The sequence below is a fragment of the Carlito syrichta genome, unplaced genomic scaffold (assembly GCF_000164805.1).
Source record: "Carlito syrichta isolate Samal-C Ts95f unplaced genomic scaffold, Tarsius_syrichta-2.0.1 Scaffold314997, whole genome shotgun sequence".
NCBI classification, from domain to species: domain Eukaryota; kingdom Metazoa; phylum Chordata; class Mammalia; order Primates; family Tarsiidae; genus Carlito; species Carlito syrichta.
This window is the reverse complement of record NW_007259093.1, coordinates 44,594-67,254: the sequence shown is the minus strand read 5'-3', so window position 1 is coordinate 67,254 and position 22,661 is coordinate 44,594. Positions and strand designations below refer to the sequence as shown.

Here is a 22,661-nt window from a genome sequence, read left to right as displayed (position 1 = left end):
CTACCTGGCAACAGAATTAAGATCCTTGATTAATAATTGCAATGATGATTTAGACTTGACAGAACCAACTTGTGGCATGAGCTGGCCAGGAAGTAGTGTGGTCTCAATGACTTTTGATTTGATGGTCACATAACTTTCAAAAATCATATTCTCTTTCTTTGAGATACTGGTGAATACTGCCGTGCACAGTATATGTCATATCTTATTGATGTCCTTGGTAGTGGTTGCTACACTGTAGTGACAGATTCTGGAAATAGCTACAACACACTTGGAATCTCACAGTCACATAATCAATCATTTTACTAAATACAAGCATATTTTCATTCACATACAGCTAAATAAAGCATTTTTCACATTTCATTACAATGCACAACAAAGTGGGGAAAAGTATACAGTACATTTTATTCTGGAATATGAGACAATCTAATCCAACATGCAGTTGTGGTCTTTGTTACAAGTTAGTTTATCTTTTCTTTACCTATGTAGTAAAATAGCTTCTAAAGCTTTATCCTTAGTATTATATTAACACCTGATTTTTTCACACTTATTTTCTAAAACCCACTTATTGCAGTGACAACAGTACTGAATTCTACTAAAATGATTTTTAAAGTTTCTAGAACTTAAGCAATTAAGCTCAGCCACCTCTGCTGGATCTATGCTGAGTATTTTTAAACCTGCCTTTAAAAATGCCAGGAATGGGAAAAGTATATGTATAATGAATTTTAGTCAAGAAAATTGTAAAGAAGTTTTGTTTCTTTCATTTTTTTGAACTGACAAGAATCCAGTCAACTCTCATTTATCCACTGGATAATCTTGCTTTCAGAATCTTCTAAACATTAATTAACTGTAGCAGTTGATGAAACTTTATGTTAACCCAATTTGCCATCTTTTATTTGCCCTTTACAACCATGAAGGTGGCAATTTAATTACCCCACTCAAGCCAGTTTGTGTGAAATGTACATGGAGAAGATGATCAGTTCACCTGTAGTTGATGCTGTGAATTGGTCCAGTGTGGTTTGCTCATCCCACTTGGGGCATAGGTGGCAGAATAGTCTTCCATGATTTTTCATTATTTGGCTTCTTTATTCTGGCTGAAGCAAATGTCCAAACTTTCAGATTCAGTCACATTCATACTGAAGTTCAATACTATATCTCAAACCAATTTGCCATTCTTAGGCTTTCCTATCACAATGGATATTAGAAACCTGACTCTAATCAGAATAGGTTTTTTATTGTGAAAAGTATGGCTTTTGCCTAGCTGAACTGGCTACAATCCAAAAAGTAATTTAAAGCATCACATCTCTTCAAGAAGATAATGGAACCTTCAAGCCAGCCATTCAAATTTGCTGATGCAGTTTGCTGTGTGTTCACCTGAGAATTAAGAGCTGACTCTCTAGAGTAGACAAGAACTCAGTATACGTATATAGCAGACAGGTGGCCAAGGTCATTGTGGGGTGAGTATTTTATCCTCATTCTACTCCCCATTGCTGCATTTGGTTCCTTTCAATAAAATGTCTATTGTGTTTCAGTGATAAGAACACTTATAGCCCACACAGTTCTAATGTGTTTTTAGTTGTGCAATTACTCACTTGTTTAAAGCCCTCTTGTCAATAATACCTGAATGGTCTTTACCTCTAATTTTTTCCCAGGTTCCCTCAGGATAATAGCTGAGTTGTAATCAATTAGGAAAACATATCCTAACATGTAGAGAACATTTATTTACAGTCATACATCTTCCAGAGTAAACAAATCCATAATTGTTTATTCATCTGACAGCAGATGATGCAGTGAAAAGAAAAGAACTAGGAGTCAGGAGTCCTTGACGTTGGCCACGTGATTCTCCTGACTCTTAGTTTAGTATCCTGTAAAATGGGGGCAGAACCCTCATGGGCCTGTTATGATCGAATAAGTAGCTCAAGTAACTATAGCTTGTTTGTCATAGTGCCTCCAGTTCAGCAGGTAAGATGAGTGAGTGCTTGCCTTAGGGCTCTTTCCAGAGGCAATCCCTGTGTTGTTGTTGTCAGGGCCTGAAGACTCAGGTGATCTATATACTGCTGGACTAGTCACCAATGCAGTGAAACCCCAGGCATGATCAGAGGAGGAAGAGAGTGTGATGTTTGGGTTACAGTATTTCTCTCTTCTCCGTATAGGGTAATTTGCATGGGACAATTTTTCTCACATACTGGTATTCCTGTCACAAAGGTGTGCATTTTCTCAAATGTGATGATAACTGTGTAGATTGCCTGCTTTTTCATATTCATATTACTTTTACTCAAACACCAGACCTTGAAGGGGCTTTAGCAAATAGCTGGTCCATGTTCCTTATTTTACAGGTAAGCTGTTAGAAGCTAATTGGTACCCTTTAACCAAACCCAGCATACACATTTGATGTAGGATATTCTCACTGAATATGGTGATCTCATAGTCTTTTTTTAGTTATGCTAATTGTTCCCAATGTGATACATTTTCCCCTTTACATATTTCTTTATGTTTGTGACCTGTGAATGAGCTGAAATACCAAGGAACGGTTGTCCTGTCTGTAGGTATGTTTTCCTGGGACCTAGCTGCCCAAACCCCAGGCCTTTAACTTGTGGTCTGCAAAGCAGCCATTGCCCAGCTTCAGCCACAAAACAGTGCCTGGCCCAGCCCACGTCAGCAATTCAGTCCCTTGGTGACAGCACCCAGGCTCCCCCATCCACCTGCACGCAAATCTGTCAGAGTTCCCCCTGAGAAGGAGGCTCACTTATCCAAATGGAGGTTGAGTTCTCTTCAGTTACACAAAGATTCTAATTGTTTCATTCACTTTTCAGTTCAGATAGGAGAGCATGTTTTGGAATTAAAGGACTGACTAGCACAAACATCTCCTCTCTGATTTGACAACCTCTTCTGAAGAGTGAACCACATTTGGTACAAATCCACTCTTCACCCCTTCCCAGCCCTCCTGGATTGTAATCTCCCCCCTTTTAACCAGCTCATATATGTCTCTTGTCAGGTCTGTGAAGGCTTTCTCCACATTAATGGCATCTCGGGCTGACGTTTCAATGTACTTCATGCCGTATGCAGCAGCCAGTTTCTCAGCCTCGTGGCGAGTCACTTGCCTCTGTGTATCCAGGTCACACTTGTGACCCACCAGAACAAATACAATTTGGTAGGGCTGAACATGTACTTTGGTCTCTTCTAACCACTCATGGACATTCTGGAAGGACCTGCGGTTGGTAATGTCAAATAAGAGAAGACCACCTACTGAGTTCCTGTAGTAGGCACGAGTGATGGATCTAAAACACAAGAAAGAAGCAAAGAGTGAAGGCCAGGCCCAGACTCCGACATGTCAGTGAGCTCAGTATCTCCTAGTGTTCCTGGCCACTAGCACAGTCCTTTAGTAAAAGTGATTTTCTTTTTCATTGTCTTAAACAGTGGAACACAAATGCCATTCCCTAATAGTAATGATATTTGAGTTTTCAACTGGACAAAACTTGAGATGACATCTTCTGCAGATAAACTCTCATGCGCCATTTGCATTTTCTCTCCATTCAGCACTAGAAAGTGACCCTGGGAGATGCCTGAGTTTTATTTTCTGCCTTCAGACAGAACCACCACTAACTCTCCCACCCCCAAATCTGAATAACTGTTGGACTTTCTCTTCTGCAAAAGCGGATACCTGAGTCACAGGGTTATCATGAGGTAAAATGAAATAATGGATGGTAAGGTGTTCTATGACATGGATAACTCCTTACAGATGCTAGTAGTCGAAACAGGATTTTAAAAAGATAAAAATGAATTCATGATAGTATCTTGAAATATACTCCACTTTCCCCATTTATCATGCTTTTCCCTTTCCATTACTGTTATTGTTATGCTTAATCTAACAGAGGTCCTCAATCTCTCCTGCAAGGAGAAACACAGTTTTGTTTTTTTATTTTCCAGGTCATGTGGGAACGGGAAAAAGAGGGATGATGAAGAGACCAGGGGCAGAGTGCCTCTCAGCTCTACTCCCTGACACATTTCAGAGAGGTCAGCTAAGGGGCTACCAGCTGGGAAAAACTACCCAAATAGCCAATGCTGCTCCTTGAGATAATATTATTTGTTAAATCTTTGTAATTAGAGTATTTCTAAAACCTATTATACACATGCTGTACATTTTAAGCAGAGGAAACCTCACATATTTTAACTTCTTGACTTAAGGACCTCATTATAAATGCTTAGAGTATATTTAGAGCTTATTAGAGGATGTAGAATTGTTTGCTTCTACGTAGAATCACTTGCTTTAGACTACTGAAATTTTTTAAAACATCCAGGGAACTGTAGTCCAAGCTAGATGATAGTAAAGCTAAACTTTACAAATGAGTTTAAGTCTCCAGAGCCAGGTAAGTCAACCCTTGGGACTGAAAACATCTCTAATTCGTTTATATTTGAAGACTCATGGAGAATGGTAGGTGTACCAGAAAATTAGACATGAGCAAAGACTTTGATTTGTTAAAAGATTGATTCAAGAAATCAGTAAGATCCACGGCAGAACTCTGGAATATATTACATTGTTTGTGAGTATTTAGCAAAGAAAGTGACAAAGCCCTTTATAAGCATGACATAAGGCTACATAAAATTTCCCCTACATCAAAAACAAATAATGTGAAAAGACAAATGACAAACTGGGAATATATCTCACAACATACATGACATAAAGAGGTTAGTATTCTTAATCTGTAAAGAACTCTTTCAAATCCACATTGCCTAATAAATAATAAGTAGTGGATATGAACAGCTGTTTGTAGAGAAAGACACCTCGAGAAAAACATAAAAGATACATTTCTTCACATGAGAAATGCAATAACAAATTCAAAGTGAACTTTTATACAAGGGTATTTGCCACAGTGTTATGTTTATGGAAGTGAGGAGTTGGAAACAAGTTTGTAATTATCTTTTCCCTAGCTCTTTTCAATTAGCTAACCAGTACTGTCTGGACACAATTAGTTTTCAATAGATACATGATCAAAACATGAACTATTGAGTCTTCTTGATCTGCTTCCTGCTGCTCTACCTGACCTTAGTTGAAACTGTTCTCTGAAAAGTTTTCTGTGTACACTGTGCTTTCTCTCACTTTTGTCTTTATACATGCTGTTTCCTATCCCTGGGCGTTTCCTGTCTTTGCTTGGGTAGTCATACTCATCCAGTCTCATCCTCTCCAGTTAACCTTCCTTGCTCTGTGCTCATACGTGTAATTACAAGTAATACATGCTACAAAAGAAAAGCAAAGGTTTGTGAGAGAAAATTAAACATATTCATTGATTACTCATTGTGTGCCAAGTATTACAGTAGGGAGTGGGCATACAAATTTGAACAAGACCTTCTTTTGTGTAATTGCTAATTATTGATTTTCCCCAGCTGTGCTAGCACAGAAGTTCCAAAAGGTAAGGGACTTTGTTTTGATTACATGGCATCCCCTTGTGTGAGTTTTCTCAGCTGTTTCCCCAGAAACAAGCCCGGGGTCTGGCACACAGTAGATGATCAATGAATGTGTGCTGGTTGCAAGAAGGAATCAATAAACTCATTGGTATCTGACTATTTTCCTTTATGTTAGGACATATGTCAGCATACACACACATAGACACATAGACACATACACTCATCGATATAGAACACAATATACATGTATCTGTCTGTTACATTAGCATGACCTGGGAAACATTTTTGAAAGTATGCAACATAGGGACTGAGATTGATGAATTGCAATGATCAATTCCAGCTAGTTTATTAGCCACCAAGAGGCGGGTTGGTGGAAGCAATATGTGTTATTGACCGGCCTTCCCTGCCAGGTCGCTTCTTTCCCTTCCCTGAACTCCCGATTAGCCAAAGGTGGGCTTCAACAGAACCCCCGACCCTCGATGTCGCCCCCCGGACCTCGAGGAGGACCAGCAAATCCTCTCTCCCCGGGGGCTGTGCAAACCCCGAAGACCCTCCCACCGCTCGCGGGCCCGGGCTGCGCTCCCACCTGAACCTCTCTTGACCCGCGGTATCCCAGATCTGGAGCTTGATGCGTTTTCCCGGCTCGATCTCCACCAAGCGGGAGAAAAAATCCACCCCAACGGTGGGGTCTGAAACCTGGGCAAAACGACCCTCGGTGAAGCGGCGGATCAGGCAGGACTTGCCCACCGTGGAATCCCCGATGACAATGAGCCGGAACTGGTACAGCCAGATGGCCTCCATGGCAGCGGCTCGGCAGGTCTCCTCGGCCTGGGCCGGGGGCAGCGTGAGGGGGCGCCCCGCCGAGGCCTGGGAGAGCGCAGCTCGGCCGGATCTAGCTCAGCAGCGAGCGCATCGCTGGCCTGGGCGCCCGAAGCGAGGTAGGCCCAGGCGCCGGGAGAGCGGAGGGATGGATGCTGCGCTCGCAAAGGTGATGAAATGGCAGCAGCATCAGCACCACGCACTCTGACTCATCACTGACAACCGGGTTACTGTAATCCCCCGCGTAGACGCGGCTCCCGGGCCACCGCACTGTCTGTAAGAGGAGCGCACACGAAAACCGCCGCGAGAGCACCGTGTGGACTTCCTTCCTAATTACCCCACACATGCTCTCTTCTTAATTTAAAATTTTCTCTATTGTAGTACCTTTTCATGGAAACTAGCGAAACAACACAAAACGGAAAGCACATAATTGTATATCCGTCTACATTTCTATGCATGCATAAACATATAAACATTATGTGTATGTATTCCCATAAGCATTTATTGCTGTTTGTTTTTACAAAAATTAAATCAAACCGGAGGCTTACTATGAAACTTGCTTTTTGCAATTAATAAAGGTTTATACACATGTCTCCATTTCCAGCTCATTTTCCTTTTGTCATAACAATGCTGCAATAAAGATTACTTCAAGTGTAGCCACAAATACTTGATTTCTATGAGCTACAGTCTTAAAAGAGGAATCATGAATTTAAAGACTATGATTATTTGTAATTTATTGATCATGGACATTATACTATACAAAACTATTTAGCAATTGAAATTCTAGCGAGTGATGTGTGGAAAGACCATTTCTCTACATTACTTCAAGCATCACGTGTTTTATTTCTTCTTATTTCTTGTCGATCTGGTGTAGTTAAATAAAAAGATATCTTATTGCTTGATTTTACAGTCCCCTGACTACTAATGAGGTCAACACCATGCCTTGTACATCAACTATTCGCATTTCATCTCCTGAGAATTCTTTTGTATTTTTCTGTTATCTTTTATCATAACCTTATTCAATAAAAAATTTATGACTTATTGATTTCTAATTTCATTCCACGCGGTCAGAAAACATACTTTGGATTGTTTCTATCGTTTTACATTTCCTGAGGTTTCTTTTATGACATAGTACATTTTCCATTCTGGAGAATTCTCCATGTGCATTAAAAAAAATGTATATTCTCTTGTTGAGCGGAGTGGTACGTGGGGGGACCAAAAAAAAATACCAGAATTATCTTTTGAAGGGTGGGCCCTTTGTAGCACACTTGGAATTTTTCCTCCAGATCAGATGGTCAACCAAAGTTTTTATCTGGAAGTTTGAGAAGGTTGCATCACAGTGTGCAGAAGAAACGTCCCAATTTGTGGCAAACAGGCTCTTCCACCATGACAAGGCACTTGCCTGCACCATGCTGAGTGTTCAGTGGTTTTTGACCCACTCTCCCTCTTCACCCAATCTCGCCCTCGAGCGACTTTTTCATTTGTTTTGTTTTGTTTCCCCAGATGAAAAAAGTCCTCCAAGATAACATTTTGTCAATGTGGAAGAGGTGAAACAAACAAACGGTAGAAGCACAAAGGCATCAAAACTGACAAGTTCAAAAACTGTTTTGAGCAGTGCAGAAAGCGATTTGAGAAGTGTGCTGTGTCAAATGGTGAGTATTTTGAAGGTGACTGAAGTTTAAACATGTAAGAGAACACATTTTTTTATAAACACATTTCGGCTTTTTTGGGTTCCCCCTCATATACATGTCTGTTATGCCTAGTTGGTTTATAAAGATTTAGACATGCTTTCCACTTCCTTGTTAATTTTCTGTGTAGTTGTTCTATATATTATTGAAAGTGGAGTATGTCGTCTCCAAATATTTTTATAGAATGATTTTTTACTTTAACTGTCAGTTTTTGCTTCATGTATTTTGGAACTCTGTTATTAGATGCATATGTATTTGTAATTTTTGTGATTTGTATCTTCCCAATAGATTTTTTCCCAATAGATTTCCCTTTTTTATTATAAGTATAAAATAGTTTGTTTATTTATGGGTTACATGTGATGTTTTGATACGAGCATACAAAAACAAATAAACCAGTTTAAAAGTGGATAAAATTCTTAATAGACACTTCTCAACAGAAGACATAAAAATAGCCAATAAGTATATAAAATTCCCAACATCACTAATTATTAGAGAAATACAAGTCAAAACTACAATGAGATATTATATCACCCCACTTAAGATGGCTTTTATCCAAAAGACAAGCAATAACAAATGCTGGTGAGGATGTGGAGAAAGGGGAACCCTTGTACACTGTTGACAGTATGTAAATTATTAATAGTACAGTCACTATGGAGACCAGTATGGTTGTTCTTTTAAAAGCTAAAATTAGAAGTATCATATGATCCAGTCAGTGATCCTACTGCTGGATATATACAGTAAGTCCCCTACATACGAACATTTAAATTGTGAACTTTCAAAGATGCAAAAAGGCGTTTGCATGTCCAATCATGTAATCAGTAAGTTAGTTCACCTGTCTTTCATGCATTGGCACGTGAAAGAACATTTGCCCACAGTTTGTTCATGATTTTCATGAATTTGATAAGGTGGATGAGGAGTCGGAAAAGTCTTCTGCTGGAGGTAGAGGAAGTAACTAAAGAACCAGACAGGTTCAGGACGCACGAAATGGCAAGGGGGTTTTCTTTACTTGAGGCGGCACTGTTAGTTTTTGAGGCGCAAGACATGAAAGTAGAACAATACACAAAGGTTGCAGTAGCCATTCATAATGCAATCTATTGCCATCTATGACGAGAAAAGGAGCTATTACCCAGGCAGCACTGAATCACAATATTAGTATTTATAAATATCCAAGATACAAAAGTAACATATTGTCCATCAATAGATAAATAAACAAAATGTGGTACATATACACAATACAATATTATCTTGTCATAAAAAATGAAATCCTGTCATTTACAACAACGTGGATTAAACTGGAAAACATTATGTTAAGTTAAGTAATCCAAGCACAGGAAAACAAATATCGCACGTTCTCATTAATATGTTTGTATGTAAGGGACTTACTGTATAAACCCAGCAGTGGGATCACTGGATCATATGATACTTCTAATTTTAGTTTTTAAAAGAACCAACCATACTGTTCTCCATAGTGACTGCACTTTTAATATTTTACATCACCATCAACAGTGTACAAGGATTCCCCTTTCTCCACATTCTTACCATTTATCCATTTTTCTTTGGTTGTTGGTGTATTTGAGGCATTATTCAAGAAATCTTTGCCCAGACCAATATGCTGTAGTATTTCCCCAATGGTTTCTTCTAGTAGTTTTACAGTTTCAGGTTTGACATTTAATACTTTAACCCGTTTTGATTTGATTTTTTGTACATGGTGAGAGAGAGAGGTCTGGTTTTATTTTTCTGCATGTGGATATCCAGTTTTTCCAGCACTGTTTAATAAAGAGACTATTCTTACCCTAGTGTATGTTCTTGGCACCCTAGTGAAAAATGAGTTGACTGTAAATGCATGGATTTATTTCTGTGTTTTCTTTTTTGTTGCATTGGTCTATGTGTCTATTTTTATGCCAGTACCAGGCGTATTAGTTACTATAGCTTTGTAGTATGATTTGAAGTCAGGTATTGTTATGTCTCCAGTTTTGTTCTTTTTGCTCAGGATGTCTTTGGCTACTATGTGTATTTTGTGGTTCCATTAAATTTTTGTATTTCTGTGAAGAATGTCATTGAGTATTTTGATAGAGATTGCATGAAATCATACTTCATGAAGATTGCTTTGGGTACTATGGACATAACAATATTGATTCTTTCAATACATGAGCATAGAACAGCTTTCAATTTCTTTGTCATCAATTTCTTTTATCAGTGTTTTATAGGTTTCATTGTAGAGGTCTTTCACTTATTTGGTTAAGTTTATTCCTACATATAAAGTTCATTTGTAGTTATTGTAAATGGGATTACTTTTTTGGTTTCCTTTTCATATTGTTTGCTGTTGGCATACATAAATACTACTGATTTTAGTATGTTGATTTTGTATCCTGCAACTTTACTGAATTTGCTTATCAGTTATAATAGTTTTTTGGTAGAATCTTTAGTTTTTTTTGTAAATAAAAGATTATATTGCCTGCAAACAAGGATGCTTTTACTTATTCCTTCCCAATTTGGATATTCTTTATCTATTGATCTTGTCTAATTTATCTGGCTAGGATTTCCAGTACTATATTGACTAAAAGTGGTGAAGGTGAGCATCCTTGTCTTGTTCCAGATTTTAGAAGAAAGACTTTTGCTTCCAGTTTTTCTTCATTTAGTATGACACTAACTGTTGGTTTTTCATATATGGCTTTTATTATGTCAAGATATATTCTTTCTAGACCCAGTTTTTTGAGAGCTTTTATTATGGAGATATGTTGTATTTTATAATATGCTCTTTCAGCATCAATTGAAATGATCAGATGACTTTTGTCCCATATTTTCATGACAAGATGTGTCACATTTACTGATTTGCATATGTTGAAACACACTTGCATCCCTGGGATAATCCCATTTGGTCATAATGAATGACCTTCTTAATGTGTTGTTGAATTTAATTTACTAGTATTTTGTTGAGAAACTTTGCATCTATATTCATCAGAGATATTGGCCTGCAGTTTTTGTTGTTGTTGTTGTTGTGTCTTTGTCTTGTTTGGGTATCAAGGTAATACTGCCCTCACAAGTCTGGAAGCATTCCTTCCTCCTCAATATTTGGGAATGGTTTGAGTAGGATTTCTATTTAAATGTTTAATGGAAGCCGGGCTCGGTGGCTCAGCCTGTAATCCCACGCCTTTGGGAGGCTGAGGTGAGTGGATTGCCTAAGCCCACGGGTTCGAGACCCGCCTAGGCAGGCAAGACCTCATCTCTACAATAAATAAAAAAATTAGCCAGGCATGATAGCGCGTGCCTGTAGTTCCAGCTACTTGGAAGGCTGAGCGGAAGGATTGCTGGAGCCCGGCAGGTCGAGGCTGCGGTGGCCGGGAGCAGCTACTGCACTCCAGTCTGGGTGACAGAGTGAGACTCCAACTCAAAAAAAAAAAAAATGTTTGATGGAGTTCAGCAGGGAAGCCATCAGGTCCTGGGTTCTTCTTTGATGGGAATTTTTTTTATTACTGCCTATCTCATGACATGTTATTAGTTTATTTAGGTTTTGGATTTCTTCACAGTTCAATCTTGCTAGGCTGTATGTCTAGGAATTTATCCATTTCTTCTAGGTTCTCCAATTTGGTGCACACAGTTGCTCATAATCATCTCTAATGATCCTGCATATTTCTGTAATATCATTACATTCTGTAATGTCTGCTTTTTCATCTCCAATTTTATTTGGATCTTCTCTCTTTTTTTCTTAGTCTGGTTAATAGTTTGTTAATTTGACTTATCTTTTCAAAAAACCCCATTTTCATTTTGTCCATCTTTTGTCTTGGTTTTTATCTCAATTTTATTTTGCTCTCTTTTTTTTTTTTTTTTTTTTTTGAGTTGGAGTCTCACTCTGTCGCCCAGACTGGAGTGCAGTGGCTGCTCCTGGCCACCGCAGCCTCGACCTGCTGGGCTCCGGCGATCCTTCCGCCTCAGCCTTCCAAGCAGCTGGAATTACAGGCATGCACAACCACACCCGGCTGATTTTTTGATTTATTGTAGAGATGAGGTCTCGCTGCCCAGGCGGGTCTCGAACCCACGGGCTCAGGCAATCCACTCACCTCAGCTTCCCAAAGCGCGGGATTACAGGCTGAGCCACCAAGCCTTCTACTAATTTTGTGTTTCACTTCTTCTTGTTTTTTGAGTTCCTTAGGATGCATCATTAGGTTATTTGAAGTCTTTCTACTTTTTTAATGTAGGAATTTATTGTCATAAACTTTTCTCAGTTTTCTACTGCTTTTGGTTTTTCTTATAGGTTTTTGGTATTTTGTGTTTCCATTGTCATTTGTTTCAGGAAAATTTTAAGTTTCCTTCTTAATTTCTTCATTGATCCAATGGTCATTCATATTGTTTAATTGCCATGTATTTGTATTGTCTCCAATGTTCCTATTATTTTTGATTTCTAGTTTTATTCCATTGTGGTAAAGAAAGATACTTGATATAATTTCAGTTTTTAGAAAATTGTTGAGGCATTTTTTTTGTGGCTTTATATATGGTCCATCCTTGAGAATGTTCCATATACTGAGGTGACGACTGTATTATTCATCTGTTGAATGAAATGTTTTGTAAATACCTATTAGGTACATTTGGTCTATAGTACAGAATGGGTCTTTGTTCCTTTGTTGATTTTCTGTCTGGATGATCTGCCCATTGTTGAAAGTGGAGTGTGAAGTTCCCAGCTATTATTGTATTGGCGTCTATCTCTTTCTTTAGTTCTAATAGTATTTGCTTTATATATCTGGGTGCTTCAGCGTTGGTTGCATATTTACTTAAAATTATTGTGTCATTTTGCTGAACTGACCCTTTTATCATTATACAAGGGGGGAACCCCCAAAAGAGTGGAGCTTTTTAGCATAGGCTTCTTCCATTGGATAAGTGTTCTAGGAACCCATCAACATCAGTGTACCTGCTAGCATTGTTGTGAGAGGCTGTGTTCAGTTTCAGTGACTTTTTTTTGGAGATTTTTTTCAACATGTTTGCACATTTCGCGATGGGTGACTTACATGAACAGCCTGCCCACACCATGCTGAGTGTGCAGCAGCTTTTGACCAAAAATGACTGGATGTCTGTGCCTCACCTTCCCTATTCACCCCATCTCACCCCAAGTAAGTTTTTTTGTTTCCCTGGATGAAAAAAGTCCTCAAAGGGAAACATTTTACTGAGATGAAAGAGGTGAAACAAAAAATGGCAGAAGCACTAAAAAGCAACAAAACTGATGAGTTAAAAAACTGTTTTTAGCAGTGGAAAAAGCATCTTGATAGGTGTATTGTATCAAAAGAAGAGTATTTTGAAGGTGACTGAAGTTTAAACATGTAAGAATAAGTACACATTTTTTAATAAATAAATTCTGGGTTTTTTCTTGATCTCCCCTCATATAATGACTTTCACCATCTCTTTTTCTTTTTAGCTATTTTCTTGAAATCTATTTTATATCAGTATAGCTACTCCTGCTTTTTATTTCTCGGTTTCCATTTGCATGGAATATATTTCCATTCTTTAATTTTTCAGTCTATATGGGTTTTTATAGGTAAGGTTTCTTGTAGGCAGCATGTGATGGATCTTCTCAAGTTTTTAAAAATCCATTCAGTCACTATATCTTTTGATTGAAGAATTTAGTCAACTTACATTCAATGCTGTTATCGATAGGTAGGAAACTACCACTGCCATTTTGTTATCTGTTTCTGGTTGATTTCCAGTCAGTTTTTTCTTGCTGTTTTTACTATTTTCTCTTTGTCTTTGATTTTCAGCATTTTTGCCATGATTTGTCTGTTTGTAGCTCTCTTTATGTTGACCTTACTTGGCGCTCACCAAGTTTTCTGTGTAAGTTATTGTTTTTCAATAAATTTGGAAAGTTTTCTGCCATTATTTCTTCAAATATTTTTTCTGCTTCTTTCTCTCTCTCTTTTTCCTTCTGAGACTTCTATTACACATATGTTGGTGCACTTGATGGTGTCCTACATTTCTCTTCTGTTCACTTTTCTTCATTCTTTTTCTTTCTTTCTGTGTTTCCAGCTTGCATAATCTCCATTGGTATAACTTTAAGTCTGCTAATTCTTTTTTCTGCTGGTTAAATCTACTGCACAGACTTTCTAGTGAATTTTTAAATTTCAGTATTTTCCAACTCCCTGTCTTTTGGTTATTTTTTTCTAATATTTTCTATCTCTCTATTGATATTCTCTATTTGATGTGATCATACTTTTCTTTAGTTCTGTGAACATATTTATATTTTATTTCTGTCTTTTTCTGTTAAATCCAAGATCTGTTCACAGTCATGGGTAGATTGTGTTGCCTGTTTTTTTCCCTAGTGGATGGATCATATTTTCCTATTTCTTTGCATGTCTCATAATTTTTTTATTTGGAACTGGACGTTTTTGATAATATATGGTAGCAATTCTATCTACAAGTCTTGTCTCCTCCCTTCAACCTAGAACTTCTTATTGGTTTGGATTTTTTTAAAGAATATTTCAATTATATTGGTGAGCCTTTCTCCCACAAATGCAGAGCTAAACCCCTGCAACTTTATGCCCACAATTACCCTGAAATGACAGTAATATTTGTAGGCCTCTCTATCTTTCTTCTCCTGACCATATTTAGCTGTTAAATTCCACTAATTGACCCCTGATTGTTCTATTGTTTTCAACAAATCTTTCATGGCATAAATTGTTCTACATACTAATACAAATAGTGGTTCTTTTGAAAAATAGGTTTTGGGGTTCATTCCTGATATTCTGACCCCAGGAGGGCTTCTCCACACTGTCTGATTACTAGTTCTCTGCTACCAACTACCTGGCCTACAGCTTAGGCTGTATCTCCATTAACAGCATGAAATTCCTTTCCAGTGCCTTTTACCACAACCTTCGCTGTTCTTTTTTTTTTCCTTTTTTAATTTTTATTTTAAAATTGTGGGGTACAATTCAGAGTTAGGTATACAGATATTTGTTGTGCAGGTACCCTTGTTGATGAGGTGTGCCCCCTTTCCCCAGGCAGTTCTTGAGAATGCCCTTAGGTTTGAATTTCTCCATGCTCTGTTGTAAATGAAATCGGTTCCTTTGGAAAGAGTTCTATCTGCTTTATGGCCTGCTTATTCCAGCAGGCAAAAATCTCTTAGCTAAGGCTCTGAGTTGGGTGAGGGGACAATGGCAAACTTCTCTCTGAATGGCACCCCTGTTTTGGAACTGAGTACTCATTAGGGGGCATCAGCCTGAAGTGAAGCCATTATCTCATGAGCCAGGAAATGGTGATCAGGGCTCTAGTCTTCTCAGCACTACTCAACTGCAGTCACATGGGATTCAGCCTCAGCAACAAGTTCTAGCTGGCAGAAGGATGGGAGTTGGCGGAGAGATGCTTCGTTGAATGTAAATTTCCTTTATGCTTTGGCTCCTTTTTTGTCTTGCTAAGGAAGAACTTCCAACTTCATAATAAAATTTTATTATTTTATTAAAATACCTTCATAAAAGTATTTTTCAAATTTTATTCCAATTTCTTTATATATGTATATACTTATATACTATTTATCCATTTGAAAATTTAGTTTTGTGTTTTATGTGAGGTGGAAGTTTAGTTTTGTTTTTTCCCGATGGGGAGCCAATTATGGTACTCCCAATTTATTAAACCATTTTCCATTCATTTAAGTATTATTGTATGCCATTAATTCATTTATCCAACAAATATTTCCACTCTGTGCCTGGGCTGTTCTCTGCTTTCATGGACCTTGAATTCTAACGGTGTCTTTTCACAAAGGAATTAACCCTTCTATAATCAATATTAGTTATTAAGAAAATTAGTCCTTCCATAATCAATAGTTCTTCATATTACGTATTTTAAAAGTTAAAAATCTGAACTAGCTAATACATAGTTAATGTTTTTATCCCTTGAAAAATGTACTGTTATCTGTTTACAGAGTTTCATATTTTTTATTTGAAAAATAGTGTGACCAGTTTTAAGTATGTTAAACAGTACAAGTAACCTTTTCTTTACACCAATAATAAACAAACAGAAACCCAAATAAAAAGCACAATTCCATTCACAATAGCCACACACAAAAAAGAGAAATACCTTGGCAGCCTCCTAACCAGAGAAGTGAAAGACCTTTACAATGAAAACTACAAAACACTGCTCAAAGAAATCAAACATGAAACAAACAAGTGGAAAAATATCCCATGCTCATGGATTGGAAGAATCAACATTGTGAGGATATCCATCCTCCCTAAGGCAATCTACAGATTCAATGCAATACCCATCAGATTACCAGCAACATTCTTCTCAGACCTAGAAACAATAATACAGGAATTCATATGGAAACACAAACGACCAAGAACAGCCAGAACAATACCCAACAAAAAAACCAAAGCAGGCGGTATCACATTACCAGACTTCAAACTTTACTATAAAGCTACGATAATCAAAATAGCTTGGTATTGGTACAGGAACAGGTATATATACCAATGGAATAGAATTGAGATTCCAGAAGCTAAACCTCAATTTCTCAACCAACTTCTCTTCGACAAAGCCTCCACCACCTACCACTGGGGAGAGGAGAACTTATTCAGTAAATGGTGCTGGGAAAACTGGCTGACCACATGCAGAAGACTCAAACAAGACCCCTATCTATCCCCATACACAAAAATTAACTCTAAATGGATCAGAGACCTAAATGTAAAATCTCAAACAATAAGAACCTTAGAAAATGCAGGACACAACCTTATGGAAATTGGAAGTGGCATCCAATTCCTGAACAAAACTCGAAACCCACAGGCCACAAGAGATAAGATAGACAAGTGGGACCTCATCAAACTGACAAGCTTCTGCAAAGCCAAAGAAACCATCAAGAGAGCAGGGAGACAGCCTACAGACTGGGAAAAAGTATTTGCCAACTCCAGGTCTGTCAAAGGCTTAACATCTTGGATCTACAAGGAACTCAAATGTGCTGAAAAGAAAAAATAAACAACCCCATTATAAAGTGGGCAAAAGATATGAACAGACACTTCACAAAAGAAGACGTCCGAGCAGCCAAGAGACACATGAAGAAATGTTCAATCTCACTAATCATCAGGGAGATGCAAATCAAAACCACACTGAGATACCACCTAACTCCAGTCAGAATGACAATTATCAATAACTCAAAAAATAACAGTTGCTGGAAAGGGTATGGCAAAAAGGGAACACTTCTACACTGTTGGTGGGAATGCAAACTAGTACAGGCTCTGTGAAAATCAGTGTGGCAATTCCTAAAAGCTCTAAATATCAACCACCCATATAACCTCGCAATCCCCCTACTGGGAATATACCCTGAAGAACTCAAATCACTCTATCAAAAAGATACCTGCACACAAATGTTTATCACAGCATTGTTCACAATAGCAAGAACCTGGAACCAACCATGCTGTCCACCAAAAGAGGAGTGGATTAAAAAAATGTGGTACATATACACGATGGAATACTATGCAGCCATAAAAAATAACAAAATCATGAACTTTGCAGCAACCTGGATGGAACTAGAGTCAGTAATACCAAGTGACCTCTGAGTATCACATGTTCTCACTCATATAGCGGACCTTGAACATCCACCGTAATACTAAAAAAAAAAAAAAAGACTGACAGTGGTGGGAAACTATGGGGGGGGGAGGGAAAGGGAGGTAGGATTAACGGTAGTCAATATCTGTCTGGGGACGGGGAAACACCCCTTATCAACAAGGGTGCCTGAATGAAGCATATTTGTATACCTAACCCTAAACTGTACCCCACAATATCAAAATAAAAAATGTCAATTAAAAAAAAAAAGCACAAAGTAGTTTCAGAATTGCTTTTCCCATATCCCTTCAAACAACAAATCTAGTAAAAACTTTAAGAATTTTTTTTGCTGGCTATTCTGTTTTATTCTTTAAATTAAGACTATACAGCCAATAAACTGTGTTCAAAAAATACACCGTAGAGTTGTAACTGTATCCCTCATCTTAAAAAAAAGATATAGCCGGGCTCGGTGGCTCAGTCTGTAATCCCGCGCCTTTGGGAGGCTGAGGTGAGTGAACTGCCTGAGCCCGCGGGTTCGAGACCCGCCTGGGCAGGCAAGACCTCATCTCTACAATAAATCAAAAAAATTAGCCGGGCGTGGTAGCGCGCGCCTGTAATTCCGTTACTCGGAAGGCGGAGGCGGAAGGATTGCCAGAGCCCAGCAGGTCGAGGCTGCGGTGGCCGGGAGCGGCCACTGCACTCCAGTCTGGGCGACAGAGTGAGACTCCAACTCAAAAAAAAAAAAAAAAAAAAAAAAAAAAAAGATATTTTCCCCAATTTTCAATGCACAGGAGCAATGTATGAAACACTGAGACAATGTGTTCTTTGAAAGTTTGGTAGAATTCCTCTGTGAAACCATCTGGAAGTTGATACTTTTTGTGGGTAGTGCCTTAATAATTTTCTCTATTTCTTTTACAGAGACTGGTGTTTCTTTAATTTTTGATCTCTGATGGAGTTGGTTTTGGTAATCTTAACTTTCCTAGGAAATTATTCCTATCATCTAAGTTTTGATATTTATTTGCATAAAGTTCTGCAAAGTAGTCTTATGTCTTAAATTTCCCCATTGTTTATGTTGTACATTTTTACTTTCTTTGTTTTCTTCTTCTTTTTTTTGAGTTGGAGTCTCACTCTGTTGCCCAGACTGGAGTGCAGCGGCCACTCCCGGCCACCGCAGCCTCGACCTGCTAGGCTCCGGCGATCCTTCCGCCTCAGCCTTCCAAGTAGCTGGAACTACAGGCCCGCACTACCATGGATGGCTAATTTTTTGATTTATTGTAGAGAGGAGGTCTCGCCAAGTTGCCCGGGCGGGTCTCGAACTCGCGGGCTCGGGCAATCCACTCACCTCAGCCTCCCAAAGGCGCGGGATTACAGGCTGAGCCACCGAGACTGGCTCTTTGTTTTATTCTGATCAATGTAGGTAGTGGCTTGTTTTTGTTATTCATTTTTTAATAAACAAGAATTTTGAATCACTAACTAGCACTATTTTTATTCTCTATTCCATTAATTTCTACTTTATTTTCATTAGTTCATTTCTTGTATTCTTTTACTTATTTTGTTGTGCTTTTTTTGTTTGTGTGTTTGTCTCTTTTTCAAAATGGACTTTATCTTTAGAGAAGTCTTAGGTTCCACAAAATTATGCAAAAAGTACAGAGATTTCCCATCTATCCCCAGCACACACACGTATAGCTTCCCTGTTATTAACATTCTCCACCAGAGTTTGCTTCATTTGTTACAATTAATGACTCTACATTGACACATCACAATCACCCAAGGTCCACAATTTACATTAGGATTCGCTCTTGGTGTTGTATACTCTGGTTTGGACAAATATAATGTGTCACGTACCTACCAAAATGGTTTCGCAGCCCTAAAAACCCTCTATGCCCCACCTACTCCATCCTTAAAAATCCCTGGCAACCACTTTTTAACTCTTTCTGCAGTTTTGCCTTTTCCAGAATGTCATATAGTTAAAACCATACAGCGTGTATTCTTTTCAGACTGACTTCTTTCACTTAGTAATATACATTTATGTTTCTTCCATGTCTTCTCCTGTCTTGCTAGCTCAAGTTTTTTTTTTTATGTTTCAAGATCCTTTTGGATCTTTTAAAATATTGCATAAAAACACATAGCATAAAACTTGCCATCTTAACCATTTTTAACATTTCAATTGAGAAATGTTAAGTAAACTCACATTGTTGTGAAATTTTTCTTAGTTTTTTGAGCCCAGTATTAATTTATTGTCAATATTTTATTTTTACTGATAGTAATGCTTAGTGTTATAAAATCTCATCTGATCACTGCTTTAAATTCATTCTATAAATTTTAATATGAAGTGTTTATGTTATTATTTGTTTTAGAAATGCTGTATTTTTGGTTTGTATTTTTTTCTTTAAATCAAGAGTTCTTTAATTGAAGGTTTTTTTAAAACTTAATTTACAAATTTATAATTGATGCATAATAATTATACATTTTATGGGATACAATGTGGTGTTTCAGTTCATGTATACACAGTATAATGATCAAATTGGGGTAATTACCATATTCATTACTATAAACATTTGCCATTTCTTTGTGGTGACAATATTCAAAATCTTCTCTCTGTTATCTTGAAACATACACTATATTGTTTTTTGCTGTAATCATCTTACTGGGCAATGAATACTACAACTTATTCTTCCTGCCCAACTGTAACTGTAGCATTCACCAACTCTTTCAATGTTCGCTTCTTTTCCTTCCCAAGCCTCTGATAACCACTATCCTACTTTCTGCTTCTATGAGGTCAACTTTTTAAATTCCACATGTGTGAGATCATGCAATGTTTATCTTTCTGTGCCTGACTTATTTCACTTAACATAATGTCTTCCAGTTTCATCTGTGTTGCCACAAATAACAGGATTTCATTCTGTTTTATGGCTGAATGGTATTCCATTGTGTATAGATATCACATTATCTTTATCCACGCATCTGTTGGTGGACACTTAAGTCGATTCCATTTCTTGGCTATTGTGTATAGTGCTGCAATAAACATGGGTGACATGAACATACTTTAAGTATGATGTAAATCTGTAAAAATAGTTTCTGTTAATGAATTTCATGGCATATTACTGAGAAGCTTTGTTCTTTAAAATAAAAACTTTGTTCTTTGATCTTTAAAAAAAACTTTACTTTTTGAATCATATTAGTGAAAATGAAAGGATTTGAGCTGTTCAGAGAAGCCACAACCCTACTATTCAGTCCAGGTGCCATTTCTCAGATCAGGGGTCTTCCAACAAAGAGGGAACACTGCACTATACTTTTCTAAGATATTACTTTTTACTATTTTATAACAAACACAAACAATGAAATATAGTATAAACATTGTTTATTTCCCCTTTCCTCACTGATTTCAAATGGCTTGCTTACTCAGTAAACATTAAAGCAGATAAATCTAAAGCTATACTAATGGTGTTTCAAAGGTTACACATTATCAAGTGTATTCTATCAGTTATAACTTACTAGTCTATTGCATTTATTTTGTCACGCCAATAAGAGGACTTATCACAAAGATTATCAACATGATTACAATTCTTTGCCACTTAACTGTACAATATACATTTATCTTGACTCTAGTTTTAAAGGACAGTACTTTGGGCTTACTCATTGATTTACTTTTCTTGGAATCTACTGAAACATGACTTCTTTTAAATTTTGTGTAAGTTGTACCCTTCCTCCAAAATCTATAACAACCCTGTATTTTCTTTTTGTGTAGCTGCACTTATGTTTGTATTTCTCCTTTGAGGGAGCAAGAATTAAGTTTAACTTCTGTTTCCAGATATGAATGTTTTGAGAGTACTTTAACAAGTGAATCTTAATACATACAGTAATGTAACATTTTAAATTTTATATGGAGTTTTGTAATTATCTTCTGAGGACTGTGTACATTATCCTTTTATGGACAACAGCAAGACTTTTTAGTCAGCCAAATGTCTTACTTTCCTTCTTATTTCTATGAATAAAAGATCCACTTGACTTTGCTTCTGATTATGTTTTTTAAAATTATGTTTTATTTAATGATTCCTTCCTCATTTAACAGTAATCTGGTCACAAAGGCCATATTCTCATCTCTGACTATGAGGTAGTAGTATTTCTAGGTGTCAAGTGTTGTTCTAAGACCAAATTGTCTTGATCTATTCCTAGAACTGATTTTTAAAGTCATTCTTTTAAAATTTGTCTCCTTGATATGCTCATTCTCTGATTTTATTGTTCATATCAGAAATTTATGTATATATTAAACAAAAATGTGAAATTATTTTTTATTTATGCGAAAATGTTTCTAAAGGAGCAGATTGAAATTGTGCTTTTACTTATGTCATTTATAAGTTCAGTCATCTGTTTAACTTATATATTATGCATTCTAGGAATTTAAGAAAAGGATAAAGGATTTTGATGCTTTCCATGTCATTCAAGATTGCAGTGGTTTGCCATAGGAATAAAGAAAATTAAGTGAAAACACGAAGACCTGTAAAATATACAGCGAACAGACTGTTTATGCCTAACAGAAAATATAGAGTTCCTTTTCTTAAGATAGTTGTATAGAAAAAACAGTATTTTTCATATTCTTATTTCCAGAAAACTTAATATGGCTACAGGTAAAATCTGATAACAAAGAGAGTTTTTTCTTCTGTAAGAGCTGTTCTAACTGTTCTGTTTAGCCACACTTGCATAAGTATTTTCAATTTCTTTGTCTTCAGGACACGTGTGGGTAAATTCTTCACGGCCATAAGCATTGTGGAGATAGCGCCAGACTCCTGAGAATTCTGCTGGAATGTCAAAGTCACGGTATTTCTTGGCAGCAACCTAAGATTTTGAAAAAAAGGAAAAAAGAAGTTGGTAGTAAAAGGCATGAGTAATATGCCTACTATGTAGAAACATCTCAAAAGTCAAGATCATCAAAGACATCTTATTGACACAAAAAGTACTACAAAATAAACTTAAAGAATCTTGGATTAACTATTTTAATGTTTTATCTAAAAATGTTGGCAAAACTATATGCTTACAATTATGTTTATATTGATGCCATATTTAATTATGAATAATATAAATGTATTTAATATAAATAATATGGTTAAAGGAGGGGAGTACAGAAAAGGAGAACATATGTACCACCACTAGACTAAGAGTTTATTTAGCTGAGGATTGTTTTGGCTATTTTTTTTTTTGAGTCAGAGTCTCACTCTGTCGCCCAGACTGGAGTGCAGTGGCACGCTC

At 37.1% G+C, this 22,661-nt stretch overlaps 2 protein-coding genes across 2 annotated transcripts in view; both read right to left on the bottom strand.

The window, feature by feature from the left end:
• Positions 1-281: 281 nt before the first annotated feature.
• On the bottom strand, positions 282-6,502 carry RAB39B (RAB39B, member RAS oncogene family). Its single transcript, XM_008072252.1, has 2 exons — positions 5,987-6,502; positions 282-3,275 (listed from the first exon to the last, which is right to left on the bottom strand). The coding sequence occupies exons 1-2, from the start codon at positions 6,199-6,201 to the stop codon at positions 2,849-2,851; spliced, it is 642 nt and encodes a 213-aa protein (XP_008070443.1). The 5' UTR covers positions 6,202-6,502; the 3' UTR covers positions 282-2,848.
• Positions 6,503-21,368: 14,866 nt separating this feature from the next.
• The window catches only part of CLIC2 (chloride intracellular channel 2), a 35,281-nt gene continuing 33,988 nt past the window's right edge, over positions 21,369-22,661 (bottom strand). Inside the window, exon 6 of the mRNA XM_008072251.2 lies at positions 21,369-22,250. Coding sequence (XP_008070442.1) covers positions 22,089-22,250 — 162 coding nt within the window. The 3' untranslated portion in view covers positions 21,369-22,088. The remainder of the gene's footprint in view (positions 22,251-22,661) is intronic.

Coding starts and splice junctions, on each gene's coding strand:
- RAB39B (XM_008072252.1), bottom strand. CDS start 6,201: ATGGAGGCCATCTGGCTGTACCAGTTCCGGCTCATTGTCATCGGGGAT. Junction 3,276..5,986: donor GCGGGTCAAGAGAGGTTCAG/GTGGGAGCGCAG, acceptor CTTGTGTTTTAG/ATCCATCACTCGTGCCTACT.